General features: G+C 40.4%; 1 protein-coding gene across 1 annotated transcript in view; it reads right to left on the minus strand.

Annotated features, from left to right (window-relative positions):
• LOC135324820 (calcium/calmodulin-dependent protein kinase type IV-like) overlaps positions 1-19,100 on the minus strand; it is a 173,660-nt gene extending 154,560 nt beyond the window's left edge. Inside the window, exons 1-2 of the mRNA XM_064501784.1 lie at positions 19,009-19,100; positions 18,435-18,657 (exon numbers count right to left, since the gene is read on the minus strand). Of these exons, the coding sequence (XP_064357854.1) occupies positions 18,435-18,616 (182 nt within the window). The 5' untranslated portion in view covers positions 18,617-18,657; positions 19,009-19,100. The remainder of the gene's footprint in view (positions 1-18,434; positions 18,658-19,008) is intronic.
• Positions 19,101-19,790: the final 690 nt, after the last annotated feature.

A 19,790-nucleotide genomic window follows, 5' to 3' on the forward strand; every position in this document is an offset into this window, starting at 1 on the left:
GCAAAGCCTCTGGTGGTTCCCACTGATGTGACATGGGAACCATGAAAGTCATTACACTTGAAAAACTGGCAAGTTACCTTCTCATCCCTGTAAGGAGTGTGGTATTTGCATGAATTGTAGTGAGTTTACAACTGCAATTCTTCAGTTATTAGGGACAATGCTAAGGAGTCTCGCACCATTAGTTTCAGTCAACACTTTCGGGTTCTGTTTTATTTTCAAGTAGTTAAACAACATTGAGGTTTTTTTCTACAACAAAAGTGATACTGTAATGCAAGGTCATAAATGACTACTGACAGAATGAAAGCTGACAGAAGGGACTAACATGCCAAACAGCTAGCAATCACAAACTATTGATTAGTAAACACTGAAACTCCCCTTCCACAGCTTAGCCAGGCTAAATGGTGGTAATTTAAGCATGAATTTTATTCTTCAGTAATGACAATATTTTCTTCCAGCCATTCAGGCGCACACACTTCTTTTATAAACTATACAAACAAATCGTTACCTGAATCATTTCCAGTACTACTGAAAAATAGATTTTATTCAAGACTTCTAATTCTTCTTCACCATTTTCTGTATCAAAAAATGTGCATTAACAGCAAATGCATTTTCTCACTCTATTAACTAAGAATTCAACTTCTATTCTTCAGCTTCCCAATCTGTTCTGTCCCTTGAGCAGTTCATCAAAAAGACAAATGAACTGATTAGCCACAGCATGGGGATGTAGAATAATTTCATGGAATCTCTGCATATCTTTAGTCATATTGATTTCTGCTTGGCTGAACTCGTAGGAACTAATGCCATATGAACAGACCTAAGAAGCAAAACCATTAACAACACGTAAAGACCCTCACCCTGCCCAAGCTGTGCTGAAGTGCACTGAAAGGAAGGGAAGATGAACAGGGTGGAATTGCACAAAGATGAACAGCTGTCATCTGTTTCTGCTACACTCTTCCCTCAAACCTGATACATACAGCCATTTGCCGCAAGTGGCAAGAGAGCCACCTTTTTTCTGTTTTCCACTGAGCAAAGATTTTCTGCTCTGGAGAAAATCTCTACAGCAATCTGCAGCACAGAACAGTCATAATACAGTGAAGAGCTGCTGCACCATAATTTTAAGATTTCCAAAAGTTATTTGACAAAGTCTCTCAGCACAGGCACTTAAGGAAGCCATAGAAAGAGGAAATGGATTAAGAGTTGGTTAAAAGATAGAAAACAGGGAAGGAATAAGTGTTCAGTCTTCTCAGCACACTGAGGTCATCAGTGAAGTTTGACACGGACCAGAGCTGGGCATGTCTGCTGCTCAACATATCTGTAAACAAGCTGTTACAGGAGCTGAGCAGAGAAACAAGGTGACAAAGCTTTTTGATCATCAAATTTATTCAGGATAGTAAGGTCCTGCCCAACTGAATACCTGCAGAAGGACTCTCTGAGAAGTGGTATTAAATGGCAGACAAAATTCAGTGTAAAAAATATAAAATGATGCATATGGGAAAGCACAATACTAATTTCACACACAAAAAAGACCAAGTTGCCTATTATCACAAGCTAAAAAATCTTGAAATCTAAGCAATAGTTCCATGAAACATCAGCTCGGTGCCCAATTGTAGTCAAAAGCAAAACAACTGCTACGAATTATTAAGCATTATATCCCTGTATAAATTTACTGTGTTACACCTTGAGTACTGCATGAAAATCTACATTACTATTCTGATGGAAGAAACAGAGCTGAAGTTTCAAATTTCTGAAGGCTGAGGGACTGCTCAGGGCAAGTATCTGTACACACTTGTCCTGTTCGTCTACTCCCTTCCTGGTATTTGCTTCTCGCTACAGCCGGAGACAGAGTATTAGCCTAAATGGACCTTTGATCTGACCCAGTGCAGTCATTCTTACATTATAAAGACTGAAATAGTTTAGCATTGCCAATTCAATTTAAACTTACACAGCAAACATGTATGCATGCATTACTCAATATATAGAAAAAGTGATTTTTACGTATTATTTTTTGAGATTTTGAAAGGCCAAAAGCTCTGAAAACATGCTTGGTGTGAATATTCACCAACTCTGTGAATATTCACCACCAAGGAGAGTACAAAATTTATCCATTCTGTTATTACAGAGTTGCTTCTTACTGAAAGGCAAATTTAAGTTTCCTTTAAACACCATTAAACATATATATATAGCGCACTACATACTCACTACTGATGAGCACAGCCTCCGTTTAGATATATTTTCTGCTACTCGAGACCATAACAGTGTAAAAGGGCACAACAACATGGGCCTCCAATGAGCTTTTGATTTCAATTCAAGGTAAGAATGTGACTAGAAGTCAGGTGATCCTTTACAGAAATCAACAAATCAATATTGAACCTGCTGATACCAACAAGCAGACCCTGAAAATCAATGCAGTTGTTCTGAATATAAGTTGGAAGAGCTCTCCTGAGTCATCAAAACAGTCTCCTGGTATCATGGGCAACCACGTCATACAGTCTCTTTCACAAAATGATCACATACCAATTTTAGCCCTTTTCTTGTCTCTGCTGCTCCTATTGAAAATGCTGTTACAGAACTGCAGACAGTTAGACATTTTCTTTTAAAATTACATTCTTACTGTAAGCATGACCAAGTAACCCCCACTGCTTCTTTGCATGGAGTAGTCCTTAAATTTAAGCAAATTATTCTACCTCACATGTTCTTATCCCTTTGATACACTGCTGGAGAACTATCACCTCCGCTCCCCAGCATCGCTTTGTTGAAGTAAAGAAACCCAGATCCTACACAGTAAGTCTGCACAAGTGTGACTTTGCTCTGCCCACACTGAGGTAGCTGTCATGAGCCAACTTCTACCCAGGAGCCACACCGCGGAGTTAACTTGGTGGTACGTCTAAGCCAGTGAACTCTAAGGAGAATCAGAGCAAAATGCTTCTGAACCAGAGCTAGCTCACACTCAGTCTGACTGAAGTATGGACAGACAAGCTGATATCTTTATAAACATATCCGTAGCATATGCCAGGAAGATAGGATTGACCATCTACTGCCCACTCTCTGGCAGTAAGAGTTCCCACCACGAGCTCGTCTTTCTCAGACACAGGTTTTAGAACCAAACACGGTATTCCAGAGAAACTTTGTAATTCAAAGCCTTGTACAGTGGCATTAATACTTCTTTACATACATTGTAAATACAATATTCCAGTTAATGTATTTATTCAGTTTTCAAATTGGTCACCTGAAGTATTGAGCTATTGTTATCTAAAATTTATTGTACTTCCATTGCCTCCCTACATAAGTCACTGAATTAAAATTCAGTAGGGCTCTAGCTGAACAAAAACTGCTTTGGGTGTCTTTCACACAATTTTTCAAATATCCACAAAACTACTTACGTTTGTCATCTCCATTAGAAACTAGGAGAGTTATCACAAATTTCTTAATATTCCCCATCTAATCAGCTTTAAAACAGTCACTAGTCCTTTAATTACTGGGATTATATTTTCAGATGATCAAATTTACAAATCAATTTAAATGGATTTTTTGTAACCCATAGATATATGAAGGGTGGCATTTTATTCCACAATTGCAGTCATTTTTCACAGCTGCAATTATTATTCTGGATAAAAGGTGATGACAAATCAGGATCTATATTTCATAGACCCATATAATTTTCAAGTGTGATTTAAAAACTTACTATTTTTCATTTTTGTTTCAGAGCATTGCTGGGGCTGAGTCTTTCTACATTCAAGAATCATTAAATTTATCATTTAGTCCACATTCCAAAAATGGGAGGAGGAAGATGGGATGCTGGTAGACATCTATCTGCATAATGAAATCTAATCCCTCACTTCCCCTGAAACATCAAAATTTCTGTCAGCTTTCTGACTAGCATAGCAATTATATTCTGTTTGGTACTCATCACAAAGAGAAAGGTGTAGAATACCCAATTGTCTCAGCCTGTGAAACTGCATCAATTAAATACAGTGAAGAATTCAGTATTTCTCCTCTTTGCATAATAGCCATTGAGACTGTTTTCTAAAGGAAGTACTAGGTGTGTGGGAGAGAGAGGTGGGAATAGCCCCAGACTTAGCCTTTAGAGCAAGGAGCCCCCAGAGAGGAGAAAAAAGCATGGATTTAATATATGGGCAATATTATAAGAACTCTGATTTTCACACAGTTTAAATTTAAGTGAGATAGCAGTATAGAGGGGAACAGTTTTGTAAAATGTTTGCTTTTAGCAGGGTACTCTTCCTCTCAGGGTATTTTGCCTGTGTAGCCTAACCTTCAAAACCTTGCCAGAAACATACTGCTCTTCTCTACTTCAGTGAATCTAGTTTGTTCTGACATATATGTTTGAACAGTGTCTCTTTCGTTTGTTAGACATCCTATTTAATGTTTGCATTAATGGCTTCAGCACAAACTTAAGACTGTGTTAATTAAATTTGCTGATGACAAAGGTGGGAGGCACTGGCGACACAGGAGAGGGCTGTAATATCAGAAAGGAAGAACTGTATTAGTCAAGGAACTGGAATAACACAAAAATAGGATAAAATTTAGCTGTATTAAATGCAAGGTCATGTATTACAGAGAAATAGGAACACTGCTATAAATTAGAAGTCTCATCAATCACAAACAGGGAAGAAAAATGAAAAACATGCAGTTTAGGCAACAAACAAATAGACGGGTATAAGCTACTGAGGTAACAGCTGTGAGAAAGGCAAATTTGATCCTATCCCATTCAATAATGTTTATTTTCCTTATTAGGAAAGGCTGAGAATTTTATAACTGGAGCCATTTTTCAGTGGATAAATGCAGCTTCTGCAGCCTCGCTCTGTTCCAGTAGGAGAATATATCGTATGCAAGCTGCACCACTTTTGGTGCAGCATGTAAAATACAGTCCAAGTAGGGACCACAGACAGAAGGGGAAAACAGGAGAAGGAGGCAGCTGCATCAAAATTCTCATGAGACACCACGGCACAAGAAAGAAGCACGGTTTGTTCTTGAAAGTTGGTTGTTTTGATTCAAGAATGTCTTCAATCAACACTAAATTTAAAGTATCAAAGAGTTTGTAAATTTTAAGTCAAAATTGTTGAAAAATTCCATGCTGTAAAACTGTCCACTGTCCATATCATGTTGATACTTCAACTACTTATCCTAATTCAAAACAAAAACAAATGCTGAAACATTGAAATCTACCATGGAATGGAAATTCTGGAGATTCTCAGGTCTACCAATTCACTATTGTAGGGATGTGAATGTTTGCATAAAACAAACTTCAATATACATGACTCTTCAAGGTGAAATACGTTCTTTTGATGGCCACATGCCTTTGGGCATGAATAACAACTCTCGCTATCTGTTATCATGCTGTTTCATAAGTTCATGACAGCTGCGACTAGGGAGAAGAAAAACAATAAAATGGTCTTTTTAGATACTCAGAACAGTTAAAGTACATGGTTCATAAGAAAGCACCATGGAAAACTATTTAAACAGACTGTTTGGTAAATAGCAAATACAGCTGCTTTACAAAACATGGACTGACAGGAGAAAGACGCAAAGATCTGTTGGGCAATTTATTTACAAAATAAATTTCACTAGCTCCAATTTAGACTGTCATCTGCAAAAAAAAAGTATCTGGTATGATTATTTCCACCACAAAAGGTATTTAGTCTCATGTAAAGTCATGTAGAAAAAGAAGGTGAAGAGGTTAAAAAAAATGTTTAAATATATAAATTTTGCTAGAACAATAGAAATAGACTAATATAGCTCAAATCAACTGAAATTACTTTACAGAAATGTAAGCTATTGTCTTTCCACTAGCCAAGCTGAAGATTCAAAATGGTCAAAAAGATATTTTTCTGCTGAAGAGGAGGAGGAGGCGGCAGAGGAGGAGATGACCAAGGTTGTTGTGTCATTTGAAATAAATGATTCTCTGGAAATAGAAGCATATTCTCTTTATACCACTGCCAATCAAAGCAATTCTATGAGCAAGTTTTTATAGTAATGAATAAAATGCCTTTTTCACTCAGTTTTACTCCTGTTCCACCTACTTTTGAACACTTATGATATGAATTATGCATGGAGAGGAGGATTTGAATTTAAATACAAGAAATAATTTATCTCCATCTTTATTATGCTAGAGAAGGGTTTTGTCACTATGAGAGTCAGAGCAGAAAACATGCCAGTGAATTTTATGGTATCTTTTCACTGCAGATTTTCCAATTCACGTGGACCCTATCTGACAATGGATTACCGATTTTACTTAGCAGTCACAAATTATTAATTTCAACTACCAATCCAAATCTATTCTTGTTTGCAGTTGAGATATTCTTGAAGCAAGTTGCTGTGAAGGGAGAATCAGACCCAATAAATTTACTTGCCTTCTGCACCAAACAAAATGAATATTACTTTTATAGTGTCAAGTTTTATAGTGTCAAGGCACTGCACTAATATTACTGGTTCTGACAATATTTTGTCAAGACTACAGTAGAGTTCCTCTTTCAATTCAAATCAATTCTCTGCCAATTAGCTAACAGACCTGCAAATGGTGAATGACACACTCCATAAGCATTTGCAGTTTACACCATGCTGCAAAGAACTCCAAAAAAACAAGTTACCACGTTTGTTGATCTGAACACTGAAAACCTAAAGTCACTGAAAAAATTTAGCATTTTCTAACCAATCACCCATATCTACACCACGAAACTTCTGCTTCCCATTACAAAATCAACTTTGCAGCTTTTCTCTTTTTAATTTTAATAATCAGCCAGAAAAGCATGAAGGTCTGAAGGGAGTACAGAGGGATGGATCGTTCACTTCCCTTACAGCCCAAAAAGCAGGTGGCATCAAATGAAGCTAGCAGGTAAAACTTTCATGCACCTGTATCTTGCAGGTCTCCCTAAGCTCAGTTTATGATAATGACATTAAGAGTCCTCAATATCTTTTGTGTTCTAGTTTAGCTAATCATTATGGCACAATATGGAAAGCTGGCAAGCAAACGTTCACCACCAGGAAAACATGCAACTGCAGGGTATTGTATTGGTATAACAGAGCAGAACTGTGGTTTATTAACCTAGAAAATGTGCCAACAGGTATAAAAAAAATTCAGTACTAATCCATTACAAATTTATCTTGAGGCATCATAAGCCTCACTCTTATAAGGCACCCATTTTCTCTGCTAAAGTGTAAAGTTATTTAGTACCACTATGTAAAAAACAAACAAACAAACAAACAAACATCATTTGCCGTAAGAATTGGAATCATTTCTGGCCCTACTCTCACCAGGTCACAATGTTATACAGGTGCAGAACACCTAACAAATCAGAAACAGCAAAGAGCATCTTGTATATTTAGATAATTTGAAAAGAACACTTGCTGAAGTTTGAATAAAATTCAAACAATCTTCCAAAAAGTATAAACACCTATGATGCTTCAATACCATGCTGATGTTGTATAAGTGATATCCAGCTTTCCACAGAAGAGGCCTGAAGGTGCATTCTTTCAACAGGGCAAGACTTTTTTTTTCCAGCTAAACACAAAATAGAACAATAGCACAATATTCCTTGGTACTGGCAGTGTGCTTCTGTTAACTAGGATTATTTTAAGAGAAATCAATAAGAATACTATTTTGAAAGTATTTTAAGATAATATAAGACTTCTTATCCCATGGATATTCATTAACATTTTGCATGCCTTTTTTTTCCTAATTTTCATTCATTTGTGAGAGCAAAATTGTTCACTTAAAGTAATTTATTTAGATTAAATTGGAATCCCTGAATTTCATTTCTGAACCAATCCCAACTTCTTCACATGATTTGTTATCTACTAACGTCAGCAGTAATTCTTTTTTTTTTTAATATGAACAAAGGTCAATAAGCAATTCATAATTTGTTGTGGCAGATCTGACTGACTGATCCCCTCAGTCACATCATGATGCTTTGCTACCTCATTAGAAAACATAAAATTTTTAAATCAAGATATTTGTAGAACATTTTGTTTATGCAGTAATCAGTCCTGCTAAAGTTCATAGAACAATCAGGATCATCTTCATGAATAAAAACACTGTCAACTGAGTATTTTAAGATGTAATATGATGGCAATGAACCTAGTAGATAGGACTATATGTTAAAGACAAAAAAACAAATAACAATACTGATAGATGTATGCTAACCAATATGTTGTCTGAATTCAGAAGAAACTGTATGAATACTTGCAAAAAGGAAGAATTATTGAGATTGGGGAGGAAAACCTCCGGTTTTGAATGCTGCCTCTTCCTTAAACCTGAGCAGCTGCTTTTTTTCCACAAAGCCTGGAGAGGGGCCACAGGAGAGATGCCTCACATTTCTAGTGGCGAGAGTTTGGGGGAAAGGAGTATGGAGATGACGCCAGTTCTGAGGTAAAATTGTAATTCTGGCATCTCATCTGTGGCATACAGATGCTCACAGTGAGGTATGCGTCTGAGTGGAGAACAGACATTTGTTCTAGGATTTAAATTTTGATGTTGTTACTTTTGAGGCTGTGCATCATGAATCTTGGGCTTGTTTCACTACTGTTTTATCCCAAAAAGGCAATGATAAGTAGATAGTAAACTGTCGAAGGACAACATGTTTTATAAACTTTTTTCCTCAAATGGGCTCACATTTTACTTATCTCTTAATTGAAGTTTTGTGGATCTTGAATTCCAGCAGGGATAGTTACACATGTGAAAAGCAGACAACATACGAGCTACAGTATCAAGTTGTACAGACAAATATTTTACTTGTGTTTCGAAATTAACATACAATTCTGACCATATAATTTGGTGGTTCATGCCAAATAATTTCTTTCCTATTATCCCCTGGCAGAGGAAGCTCAAGGAGAACATATAATCTGCTTGCTATGAACTGAATGGTCCCTTCCAAGGTCGCATCGTTTTACTGTCTCCTAGCTTGAGAATTACTTTACAAGGAAAGCAACACTACCTCACAAATCTATTCTCAGAGCAACAGATATAATATTGAGGGTCCTTCCCTCAACAGTTATTGAGTTTTAAGTGATAGCCACCAGTGACAGTAACTACCGTTTTTGCTTTCATTCTATCACAAAAATGTACATTTGCAATATGTTTTGGTATAGTATATCATCATGACTCCATCTTTCCATTTTAAAAATTATATAGCCTAAGAAATCGAGGCTATATAACGCAATGTGTTTATCAAACATCCTGCACTTGAAATTGGTCTCAGATTTCTCATTCTCAATGAACTTTCCTATTGCATCATGCTAACAAATCTTAAAAACCACGACCACCCACAAAATGAAAAGGAGACACAACCACCACTTTCCTACATTGCCCAGTAAACCTTAGGGGAAATGGTATTCTGCCCGGAAGATGTATAGCCTTCAGTACTGCTCCAAAGTGTTCTTCTGGGCGAGACACCATTCTGGACAGAACCTTCCCTACTAAGCCATGTTAAAATTAAATATGAATTTGGCTTCGAAAGCAGATCTTATTCCCTAGGTATCAAAGAGCTGGGCAAGTTTCACAAGCAACGATTTAGAGTCTTGGAATGGAGAAAAGGAGAAGTATCCTTTTCTTGCCTTGTTCAAATAAGTTTCTAAAGGCTTAAGTAGTAACATGGAGAGACTCATGGAAAACACATCCTTTGCACTTTTGCCAAAAGAAAGGTCACTCTGAAAAGACCTTTCGTAATGCTGAGGTAGAAGAGTAAGGTGAAGGTGACAACATAAAGACCACATGCTTCCACTGCACAAAAATACCTAAATTCAATTATTAATAAATAATCTCTGTCTTAGATTTCACAGAGCTACTAGCTCAGAGTCCAAAGAACAAGGAAGCAAAGTTATTTATGAAGAGTTCAGTTCTTAAAGCAGCAACCAGTAAGTTAAAATGTATTTTCTGGTGATTACTGACTGGCTGAAGATGCTGACAATGCAAGGCCGTATAAAGGATCATTAACAACAAATGGAAGAGTATTTTCAGGGTATCAACAGCTATTTGCAAAAGCTGTCATTCTTATTTATTTTTTAAAATGGGGTAGAAAGGGAAAATATATATATCACATTAGACAAAGCAAAACCCAAAAGCAGCACCACCTTTTGGAAATAAATTGCACACTTGACTACCCTTACTCAAAATGAGCATCCCTGTACTACAAAAAAAAATATATTCCTTGTGAAATTAATGGCTATTCAGATAGAGGTCTGCTTATTATGAAGAAAAGAAGCAGAACTGATAAGAATTCCTAAATTAAGAAGTCAATAGCAAATATGCAAATTTATATGTTTAAATTCTGCCTCATTGTGCAGGCACAATGGAATATACATTAGTTCTTCCATGCATTCTTAACTCCTACTTATGGTTCATAAGTATTGTATATACATAGATGAAAATAACATTCAAGTCTTTGCACTTTTTTCCACAGAACATTTAGTGTCTGCAATTTGCTTTTTAAAAGCCAGACCAACCTTCTAGCTAACAGAATACCACAGAAAAATATCATTTGGGTTTGCTGTGGTAAAGCCAGTTCAATTCATTGGACTATACACAAAGCTAGAGCTGAGGATGCCTAGTTTTTATTTCCTGAATGACCTTTTCAGATAACATTCAGGCAGATAAAATTTCCCTGATTGTCCTTCAATCACTGGAGAGGATAATTAGGCTCCCCTAGCAAGCACTTAAATTTCCACAGATGGGGAGTGTGTCACAGCAAATAGTGAATATTCTTTCACTGACCACCAGTCATAATTTGTGGTGTTATCAAATATGAGCATTTTCTGTGTAAGCAACCATTTAAACATCTGCTACTGGTAGAATTCTGCCTATTTTTTCATGCAATTGTGTTCATTACAATCCCTTACACAATACCATGCATACTTGCACACACGCACACCCCTACAGAGAGGCAGTGGAATGAACATATATTTACTTCTCATACCACGAGGCTTCAGTAAATTTACCCGCCCTCCATATACAATCACAGAAGCTTATTACACAGTTGCACTTACGGAAATGCTTTCAACCGAGCTTGAAAATACTTACTCGGTTTCATATGTACTCTTCCTGTATCAAGCTAAAAGGAACAATTTCGTCACATTCAACTCCTTGCAGACTACTGCAATGTTATTCAAATAAGAGATTTCTTGTGTTAATGCAACTGATATCACAGGTTTCAACTCCTAAAAGCTCAAACTTTTTCAGTATTTATCTCAAGAGCTATTCTTTTGCTCCATGCAAATTTGCTCCAAGAAATGCAGTTTTTCAAATTAAAAAAAGTTAACCAAAACCAACTGCAAAATGCATAATGGTTGACAGAAGTAATACCTTTAGAATAAAGAAATAACCATTCTCTAATGTCACATTTTTCATTATTAATAGCTCCTCTTTAAATGCTTGCAAGCTGTGAAAATTATACAAAATGATCACCTTTTCATTCCAGCTATTCAAAGCTACCCCAGCACTCATTTAATAGGGGAAAAAAAAAAGGTAAAGGTTCAATTTATTGACAGAACAATACATTCAGTACACAGACTAATAAGGATACAGAGATAACACGATACTCTGCAAGCATTACTCCTTCACTGCCTATTCTTACTCCTAAATTTTCATTTGTATAATATATATTTACTGTAGCTTACAAGTTAATTAAAACTTGAGCAGACAGACATTGACCTGAGCATTAGGTTGAATGTGTGACATTGTAAGCATCCTATTATCATCTTGCAGATTAACTACAGCTAGATTCAAATATAAGATCACTAGGATATACAGGCTCAGTACGCATAAGCAAATACTGCAGTGCAATAGGAACGCACCCGCAGAACAGATGGTGTCAGTGAGCCAGTATCAACATATAAGGTTTTTGCAAGTTTTATTTCAGATTAGCTCTAATCTGGTCCTGTGAAGTGAATGTTCACAAGATGTTAGAGTGGATCAGGTGTGCACCTGAACTGCATCTTCCGACTGAGTTTCATTTAGCCTGCTCTGTGCACTCGAAGATTGCTCCCTGATGCAAAGCAAAGCACAGTAAGAAGGTATTCACATTTAAAAAACTCTCACTCCTGATCCGAATTAAAACTTCAGTGTAGATGCACCCATAAATTACCTTTTAAAAATAGATACGGTGTAATACAATGTTACAAATAAAATCACAATGCTTCTGTAATTGAAAACATGTAAATGCATGCCCTTACCAGTAATCTATTTTGGTTCCTATGTAGAAGAAAAAACACTTGATTCAAGTAAACCATTTCTGATCTAATACAGCTAAGACTTAGATAAGGTATTACCGACAGTACTAAAAAAAAAAAAAAAAAAAAATTATCTGTTTATTTACAGAGGTAGCTGGACAGTTTCTTCCATAAAAAGAACCATTAGCACATATCTGAAAGGAAATGACTACTGTGGCGTTAGATTCTGTTGTGACTGTCCGCAACGGTTGATATCTAAACTCCTTTGTCCACAGAAGACCGAATCAACAAACCTCTTTTCTACCAGTTATATAATGGCCATGAAGCAATGCCTCAATCTCAGTATTAACATGAATCAGATAAACATAAGCCATTGTGAAAAATGCATATTCTGGCATGTGTTTTTTGAGCCGCAGGGATGCAGGTGTCGAGTTTGCAGTTCAATGCAAAACTCCTGGCTGCAATGGAACAAGCGTTTTGCCACAAACCCCAACTGTAAAGGAATTTAAACAACTATCTGAAAAATCTTAAATACCTTCTATGATGAAAATAAGAATGAAACAACAAATATGCTAACAAATGCTCCAAAAAAGCCTCCTTCTTTCTTAATTAAGAAAATGCACATGCAGAGTTAATTTCTAGGCAACTAAGTGTTCAGCATAGGTGTCTGGAAGATATACTCAATAACACAATCCTCCATGGCAAGATTCAGAGTACCTACCTTAAAAGCCCATCTCTCTCCACAATTAGAGAGCCTCAAGTGAAATAGTATGTCTACTCTCATTTCCTATTTACAGAATGGTAGAGGAAAATATCTTCACTTGCCTTTTCCAACACCTAGTTTTTCAGCTCTGAATAAACCAGTTGTTGAACTGAACCAAATGGAAATGAAGAAAATACTCTCCCTGCACTGAGTAAAGAAGCTTTAGTTGTCAAAAGCTGGGTTATTACATTGACAAGTTCTGGTTCCTAGTATCCAAGCCAGGAATTTGATCCAGAACAGTGGGCTGAGAAGCTATAGAGTTTGCACAGAAAACATTCACTGCTTAGTATTAATTTTTATTTATGACTCTCTGTAGAAGGACATGCATTTGAATGAGGAGTGACATGGAGATCCCCTCATAGGTGGGTGCCCTACTTACCAAACTCTCTCTCTGATGTCCTCTTTCTGACTAAATGAACATTGAATTGCCTTCTCATAACAGCACAGATTCAACAGAAGGAGCAAAGAACATGCTTACCATAGAGGAGCCTGTGGCCAAATATTTAGGACATTTTTTCCAGGCGAAAGATGAGATGAACAACACTCCTTCCAGCAGAAAAGGGAACTGAAAATCTTCACCTAGACCTATGCCAGGCAGTGCAATAAAGGAAGGAGACAGGTGGACTATGTCCACCTACCACCATATGCTTTGGCCAACCCCCACAAGGGCACCATGCCCCCTATGACTCCCATCTTCCTACTTCAAGCAAAGATCCAACGTACCAAAAACAGTCCCAAATGAGGCCTCAGATCCATCCCTTCATCCACCTTCCTGCTGATCAGCTGATGGGGAACTGTCCGCACAAAAACATTTACTGCCTCTCTACAGGAGTGAGCTGACAAGGTAAGGAGCAAGTAGCAGTTGGTGACACTACACAACCTGGAGGATAGACAAACCTACACAGGCAGTTACTGTTCAAAGATAATTCTGCATGTGGAATCACTTGCCTCAGTTCAGCTAAGCACCCCACACTCACATTTAGACATCTAACACACTATGTACTGTCAGCAGCACGTATGTAGCTGCTTGGGAAATCCTGAGGCCCAGCATTAAAAATCACAAACATACAAGTAAATGCTGTGTTGAAGAAGGGAGTGACCTACTTTAAATGCACCACAGAGCAAAATGAACAAGTGATTTTCAAAGTAAACATGGCAAACAGTCTGTATAACAAATGATTCTTTAGATATACAGTTAAGAAAAAAAGGCCCTTAATTTTCTTTTAAATATGGAGGAATGGAAGGAAATCTGACATACTTGCAAAGTAAAAAGTTTGAACTTTAAAGCCTAACATGCAAAACCAATCCATTTCTATAAGACGACATTTATAAGAAACAGTTACCTGATTTCATCTACTGTTACCATTAAGAAGTAAATGCTACTATGACAGCACTTGTAAATAGGATTGGCAGGGTAAGAAATGTTAGGCTGCATACCAAGACTGCAAGTTCAAACCACACTTCAGATTCAAACTCTCTGCATTAAGAACTCCTCAAGGAGAGGAACCACCTATGATTCAGCTCACACTGTCCATTCAAGGTAAGTCCCAAGCATCTTTCAGTTTCAGGTCCTCAACAAGGACTGCACAGTTGAAAGATTGGTCCAGGAAGGAAAAAGTAACCCTTTAAGATCCTGCTGATCATCCTCATACAAAGAAAAATGCCTGTAGCCTTTCCTGTTTTTTTATTTTATTTTTGGAATGGAAAGAAAACTCTAAGGATTTGGTAGGAAATATCTCCAGTTGCTCTTTAACATTTAATAGATCCGCAATATGCCTACAATAATTACTTTAGAGAGTTTCAACTCAAATCATTCCATCTTTTGGCAGAGTTAGGCATGAAATACTGCATGCTAAGTAAAGCATTAATTAAAATTCCAGCAAAGAGAAAGTTCTTTTTTGTGATGTTGCCAAGCATCAAAAAAATTATTACTGAATTTCCTCCCCACCTCAAAATGTCACTATACTAATCTTTACTTTAGAAACTCCGTACCAAATGATATAGAGTAAGTTATATAAGGATAACAAAAGGTCTTAAGCTTTACGGAATATTTAAGTTTAGTACCTAATATTATTTAAATCCTTTCTCGAGACAGTGTGAAAAATAAGCTTTTAGTTGAAATTCACTCAGAAAAAGATTCAAAAATTCACAACTCGCCAATGCTGCCACCTTCAGAGAAATAGCAAATACAGTTAGTAAAACAAAGATGACCAAAATTTCACCTTCACAGCATTCTGAACTCCTGTTATATGGCACACACAAAACCCATCCAGTCAGAAATGGACTCAAAGGAAGGTGAGTTAGCCAAGCGTTCAGTAAAGCATAAAAACAGCTGCACTAGGTCAGATTAGAAGTCTGTCTAGCCCAGAATACTGTCTCTAACAGTGGCCAAACCCAGATGTCTCAATACAAGAACAGAGCAAACCTACAGCAATACTGTCAAAGGATATTCTCATAACATTCAACAATTTCTAGTTCAAGAATTAGTATCTTTGTATTTTATCAGTCTTGATGGATTTCCTCAACGTGAACTTGCCCAGTTGCCCCTTGAACCCACGTAAGCTTCTGGCATCCCTAATATACAGTAGCCAGCAGTTCCACCACTTTGTACAGTTCCACACAGTACAAAAAAAATACAAAGTCTTATCTCCTGTTGCTCATTTTTGAACTTGCTAGCTTCACTTGATGCCCTGTAGATCACACATCAAAAAAGACAAAGCAGACAGACACTCCTAACCAGGTGTCCTGTGCCTCGCATGACTTCACAGATCTCTGTCTCAATCCCCCTATAGGATTCACCAGGAAAGGAAAACTAACCAGACTAACATTTTATTTGGGGGATTTTTGAGCACTAGTGTGCAGTGAGTTGATGTTTTCATAGACCTGCAAATTATAACTGTAAAGATTCAAACAGATTTCACTCTTTTATGTGAAACATAGGGCTTCTCCCCCACCCCTATGTGCATTTATTCACCTAAACTGAATTTCACCTGCTGTTTAAATGCCCATTCAGTGTAACAAGGCAATTCTTCATGGGCAACATTGTCTTTAAAACCCTCAGCAATTTAGTAAGATCAGCAAATTTCACTGTTCAACAATTCTACTTTCGAGAACGTTGAGTAGCATGGACCCCTGTACCGATCCCTGTGAAACTCCACTGTTGAAAACTGTTTACTGCTAGCCAAGCTTTTAGACATTTCATTTTGCTAGAAGACCTTTCCTCTCTTCCTGGCACCTCAGCTGGTCATACAAACAAGAATTACTGGCTATAATGGTTCAGGGATCTGGCAGACATGCTTTGCAGAAAGGGCACTCCTTCCAACAGGAACTCCCATACAACAGCTGTCCATATACAGGTCTTTGCAGCCTTACAAAAGACATCTTCCAATCCCTGTACTTGTTAAATATATTTTAGGATAATGCTTCCTGTTGTTTCCTTTAGCGTTATTTAGACTTCTTGCATCTTTTCAGCCTCATTCATAGATTTTCACCACCAACTTAGGCAAGGAGTATTTATTACAGAGGTACTCATAGTCATCTCCAAAATTAAAAGGTTAGAGCCAAGGTTACCAAGAGAAAAAAAAACACAGAATGCAGTTTCATATGATACTTATTAACTAAAAATGATTGTTGGATCTTTCTGTTAGATATGCTAAGACATATCAGAGCTATGAGAGGGAACCTGAAATACGCAGCAGCACCCTGAATGCTGGCTCAGAAGGGATCTCAAAGTGTGAGCCTTGGGAGCTGAGGACCAAGATCTCACTGCCATTCCCTTTAGTGCAATCTCCCCTCTGAGGTCTCCTCTCCCCCCTCCCTACCCCAGGGTCTTTGTTCAAGATGGTTCTTATTTCCTATCTTCTTTCTGCTTTTGTTTTTAATCTGATTTCCTAGTTCTACCCAATAGCAGCACAGACTCAGTGACTAGCATCTCTACACTAGCTGGGTGTGGTTCTCTCTCAAACTCAAAGCTTTTGTCAGGGTTTCAGCATCTTCTACTGTCTCATCTTGCAAGGTGGAATATCCCACTATACTCCAGCTTTCATTAACTTTTCCTACCCCATGCAGGGGAGTATACATTTTAAAGCCCTTTCCCAGGCTATGCAATAAATACATCATGTATCATCAACACAGACTGTAAATTCAACCTACAGTCACTAGCATAAATGCTGAACAGGATTATAGAGAGACCACACATAACACAGCATTAACACAGGTGACAGAGTTGATATCAACTGTTTTTGTTCAGCAGTACACACTTTTGTGCCAATTTTGGACATTATACTGACCAGACAGTATTTCCTGCATTACACTGTTTGTATGTCTTTGTAGGTGTACACTGAAGTAAAGCATCAATGTAGTAAGGGTACATAAATCTATGCTTATTTAAATCTGACTAACACAAGTGGCAATAGCAGCAAAGGGACAGTAACAGCTGCTTGAGACCTAGCCAGCAAACCAAGATTGATCCTACTGTATTTCTACAGCCTTTCCTGCCCCTACAGTACGGCAAGCACAGGTATGCTTTGTAGCAACATCTTTCACTGCACATGTCCTTTCTGCAAAAATACTGTACCAAGGCAACCATGTTATTACCTGCAAATTTCTCACTATCATCTAGGATTCTGACAATCTATTGTTGTTAAAATTAACAACTGCTATTATTAACTTTGCTATCTGTAGAGTCATCTATCGCAAGACCCTTGATAAAGCTTTACTTACCTACTTTTTCTTTTTATGTGCTATTTTCTACCCACAAATTCAATATGAACCAACCATTATATTTAGAGAGCAAAAACTACATGTTAGATATAGGTAAAGGCATTTTATACTGGGTTTCAGTTTGAAAATAAAAAAAAAACAAACCAAAAACACTTGGGACCTTTAAGCTACCAGGCAGAAGCATCAGTGCAAAATTCATGAATGAAGCTGTGCCAATTCACTCGTTTACACTGCACTCCAGCGAAAAGACACTGTTTGGAGAGGCCTGTCCATGCAATGGTATCTTCAGCAGGGGTTTTGTCAGTGCAGGGTCTAAAGGTGCTGATACCGAGAGAGCGATAAAAGGTCTTATATAGAGTAAAGCTGTGAATTAGCAACATTTTAGTGCTATCAAAGAATGCTTAACATTCAGCTGATACAGTACGCGGTCTAGAGCCTGCAGATATACGGGCAGCCCGACTACAGTAAGGCTGCTCACGCGGACAGGCATTTACCCAGACGGGCTGATACCTTCTCTTAGAAAAATCGCTATTTCTTTGGGGGACTGGCAAAGCTTGCGCCCTACGAGGAATTACTTCCCATGGAAATCTGGAAGACACGCACGCCGTAAAAGCGGCACGCTGGTCCGGTGCCGCTCGCACGAACCAAAGTTTTGTCGCTCCCGACATCGGGATGCGGCCGCAACGGGGCAGCGACCGCGACCCCGGCCCCGCACGGCCCCGGCGGGTCGTCCCCCCCCTACCCCCCCGGCATCCCCGGCGCGGCCGCTCACCGTCCCAGCTCGGACTCCAGCTCGAAGTAGTGGGCCAGCGTGTCCTTGTTGGAGCCGTCGATCCAGTAGTCGGGCGCGGCGGCGGCGGCGCGGCCGGCGGCCGAGGAGCCGGAGGACGAGGCGGAGGAGGAGGAGGAGGAGGAGGAGGAGGAGGAGGAGGAAGGCATGGTGACTTTCAGCATCTCGGGACGCCTGCCGGGGGCTGCCCCCTCCTCCGCACCGGCTGCGGGAAGCAGAGCGACAAGGCGGCTGGCGGCGGCGGCACCTCACCTCCCTCCCCTCCTCTTCCTCCTCCCCCCGCCGCGCCGGAGCAGCGGCGGCTCCCCCAGCCCGGAGCGGCGGCGGCGGCGTCTGACGGGGCGGCCACGCAGCTGCCGGCGGGGGGCGGCGGCCCTGCGGCGCCCGGGGCCGCTCTGAGGGGGCCGCTCCGCCGCGCCGAGACCGGGGGCCGCCGCCGCCATGGCAGCGCTGCCCCGGCCCACCGGCCGCCTCCGCGCCCCGCGCCGCCGCCGCCGCCTCCCCCGGGCCCTAGCGCGCGGCCCTGCCCGTCCCGCCGCCCCGCGCCGCTACCCACCTCGGCAGGCGGCTCCTCCGCCGAGGCCCGCCGGGAGCGGCGGCGCGGGGGCGGCCGGCGCTGCGCCCCCGCCGCCAGCCCGCGGCCCCGGGGGGGGCGGAGCGGGGCGGGGCGCGGCGGGGAGGGGAAGGGAGGGGCGGGGCGGCGCGAGCCCCGCGGCGGGCGCCCCGCACGTGCGCCCGGCCCCGCCCCGCCCCGGGCCGCCGCCCCCTCACGCGGCCCCGGGGGGCTCCTCGCTATGACGTCACAAGGCAGCGAGCTGCTGCTGCGCCCCGACGGCGACGCCCGCCGCGCGCCCCGGGCAGGGCGGGGCGGGGCTCAGGGGCAGCTCTGCGGCGCGGTGCCCCAGCGGGGCGCCTGGCCCCCCCTCCCCCACAGGCGGGCGCGGCCTCCGCGGCTCCCCGCGGCGCCTGTTCCGGGGTGGGGCCGGGACTCCGGGTGCGGCGCGGGGGAAGAGACTGACAAGGCTCAGGTGCACTGACCAACCCAGGGAACGCCCCAAAAAATAGCTCCGCTGCCCCCCACAGCACTAAAAGCAGCTATAAATAAATAAAACTGCCATACTGCAATGGCACTCTTGGCAGGTTCGGAAGTCTGCAGGTATAACATGCATGCAAGCATCATAAAGTATATTGTATCCCTGACTGTAAAACTCTCAGCCAGAGGTGTCTACTAAGGGCAGTTATTGCTGGTGTAGCGCTGAAATAAAACAGCAGCAGCTGTGTGTGCCTCGCACGCACAGTAGTACGCCAGATCAGGCCTACTCACAGCCTCCCCGTGCT

The sequence above is a fragment of the Dromaius novaehollandiae genome, chromosome Z (assembly GCF_036370855.1).
Source record: "Dromaius novaehollandiae isolate bDroNov1 chromosome Z, bDroNov1.hap1, whole genome shotgun sequence".
Classification (NCBI taxonomy): Eukaryota; Metazoa; Chordata; class Aves; order Casuariiformes; family Dromaiidae; genus Dromaius; species Dromaius novaehollandiae.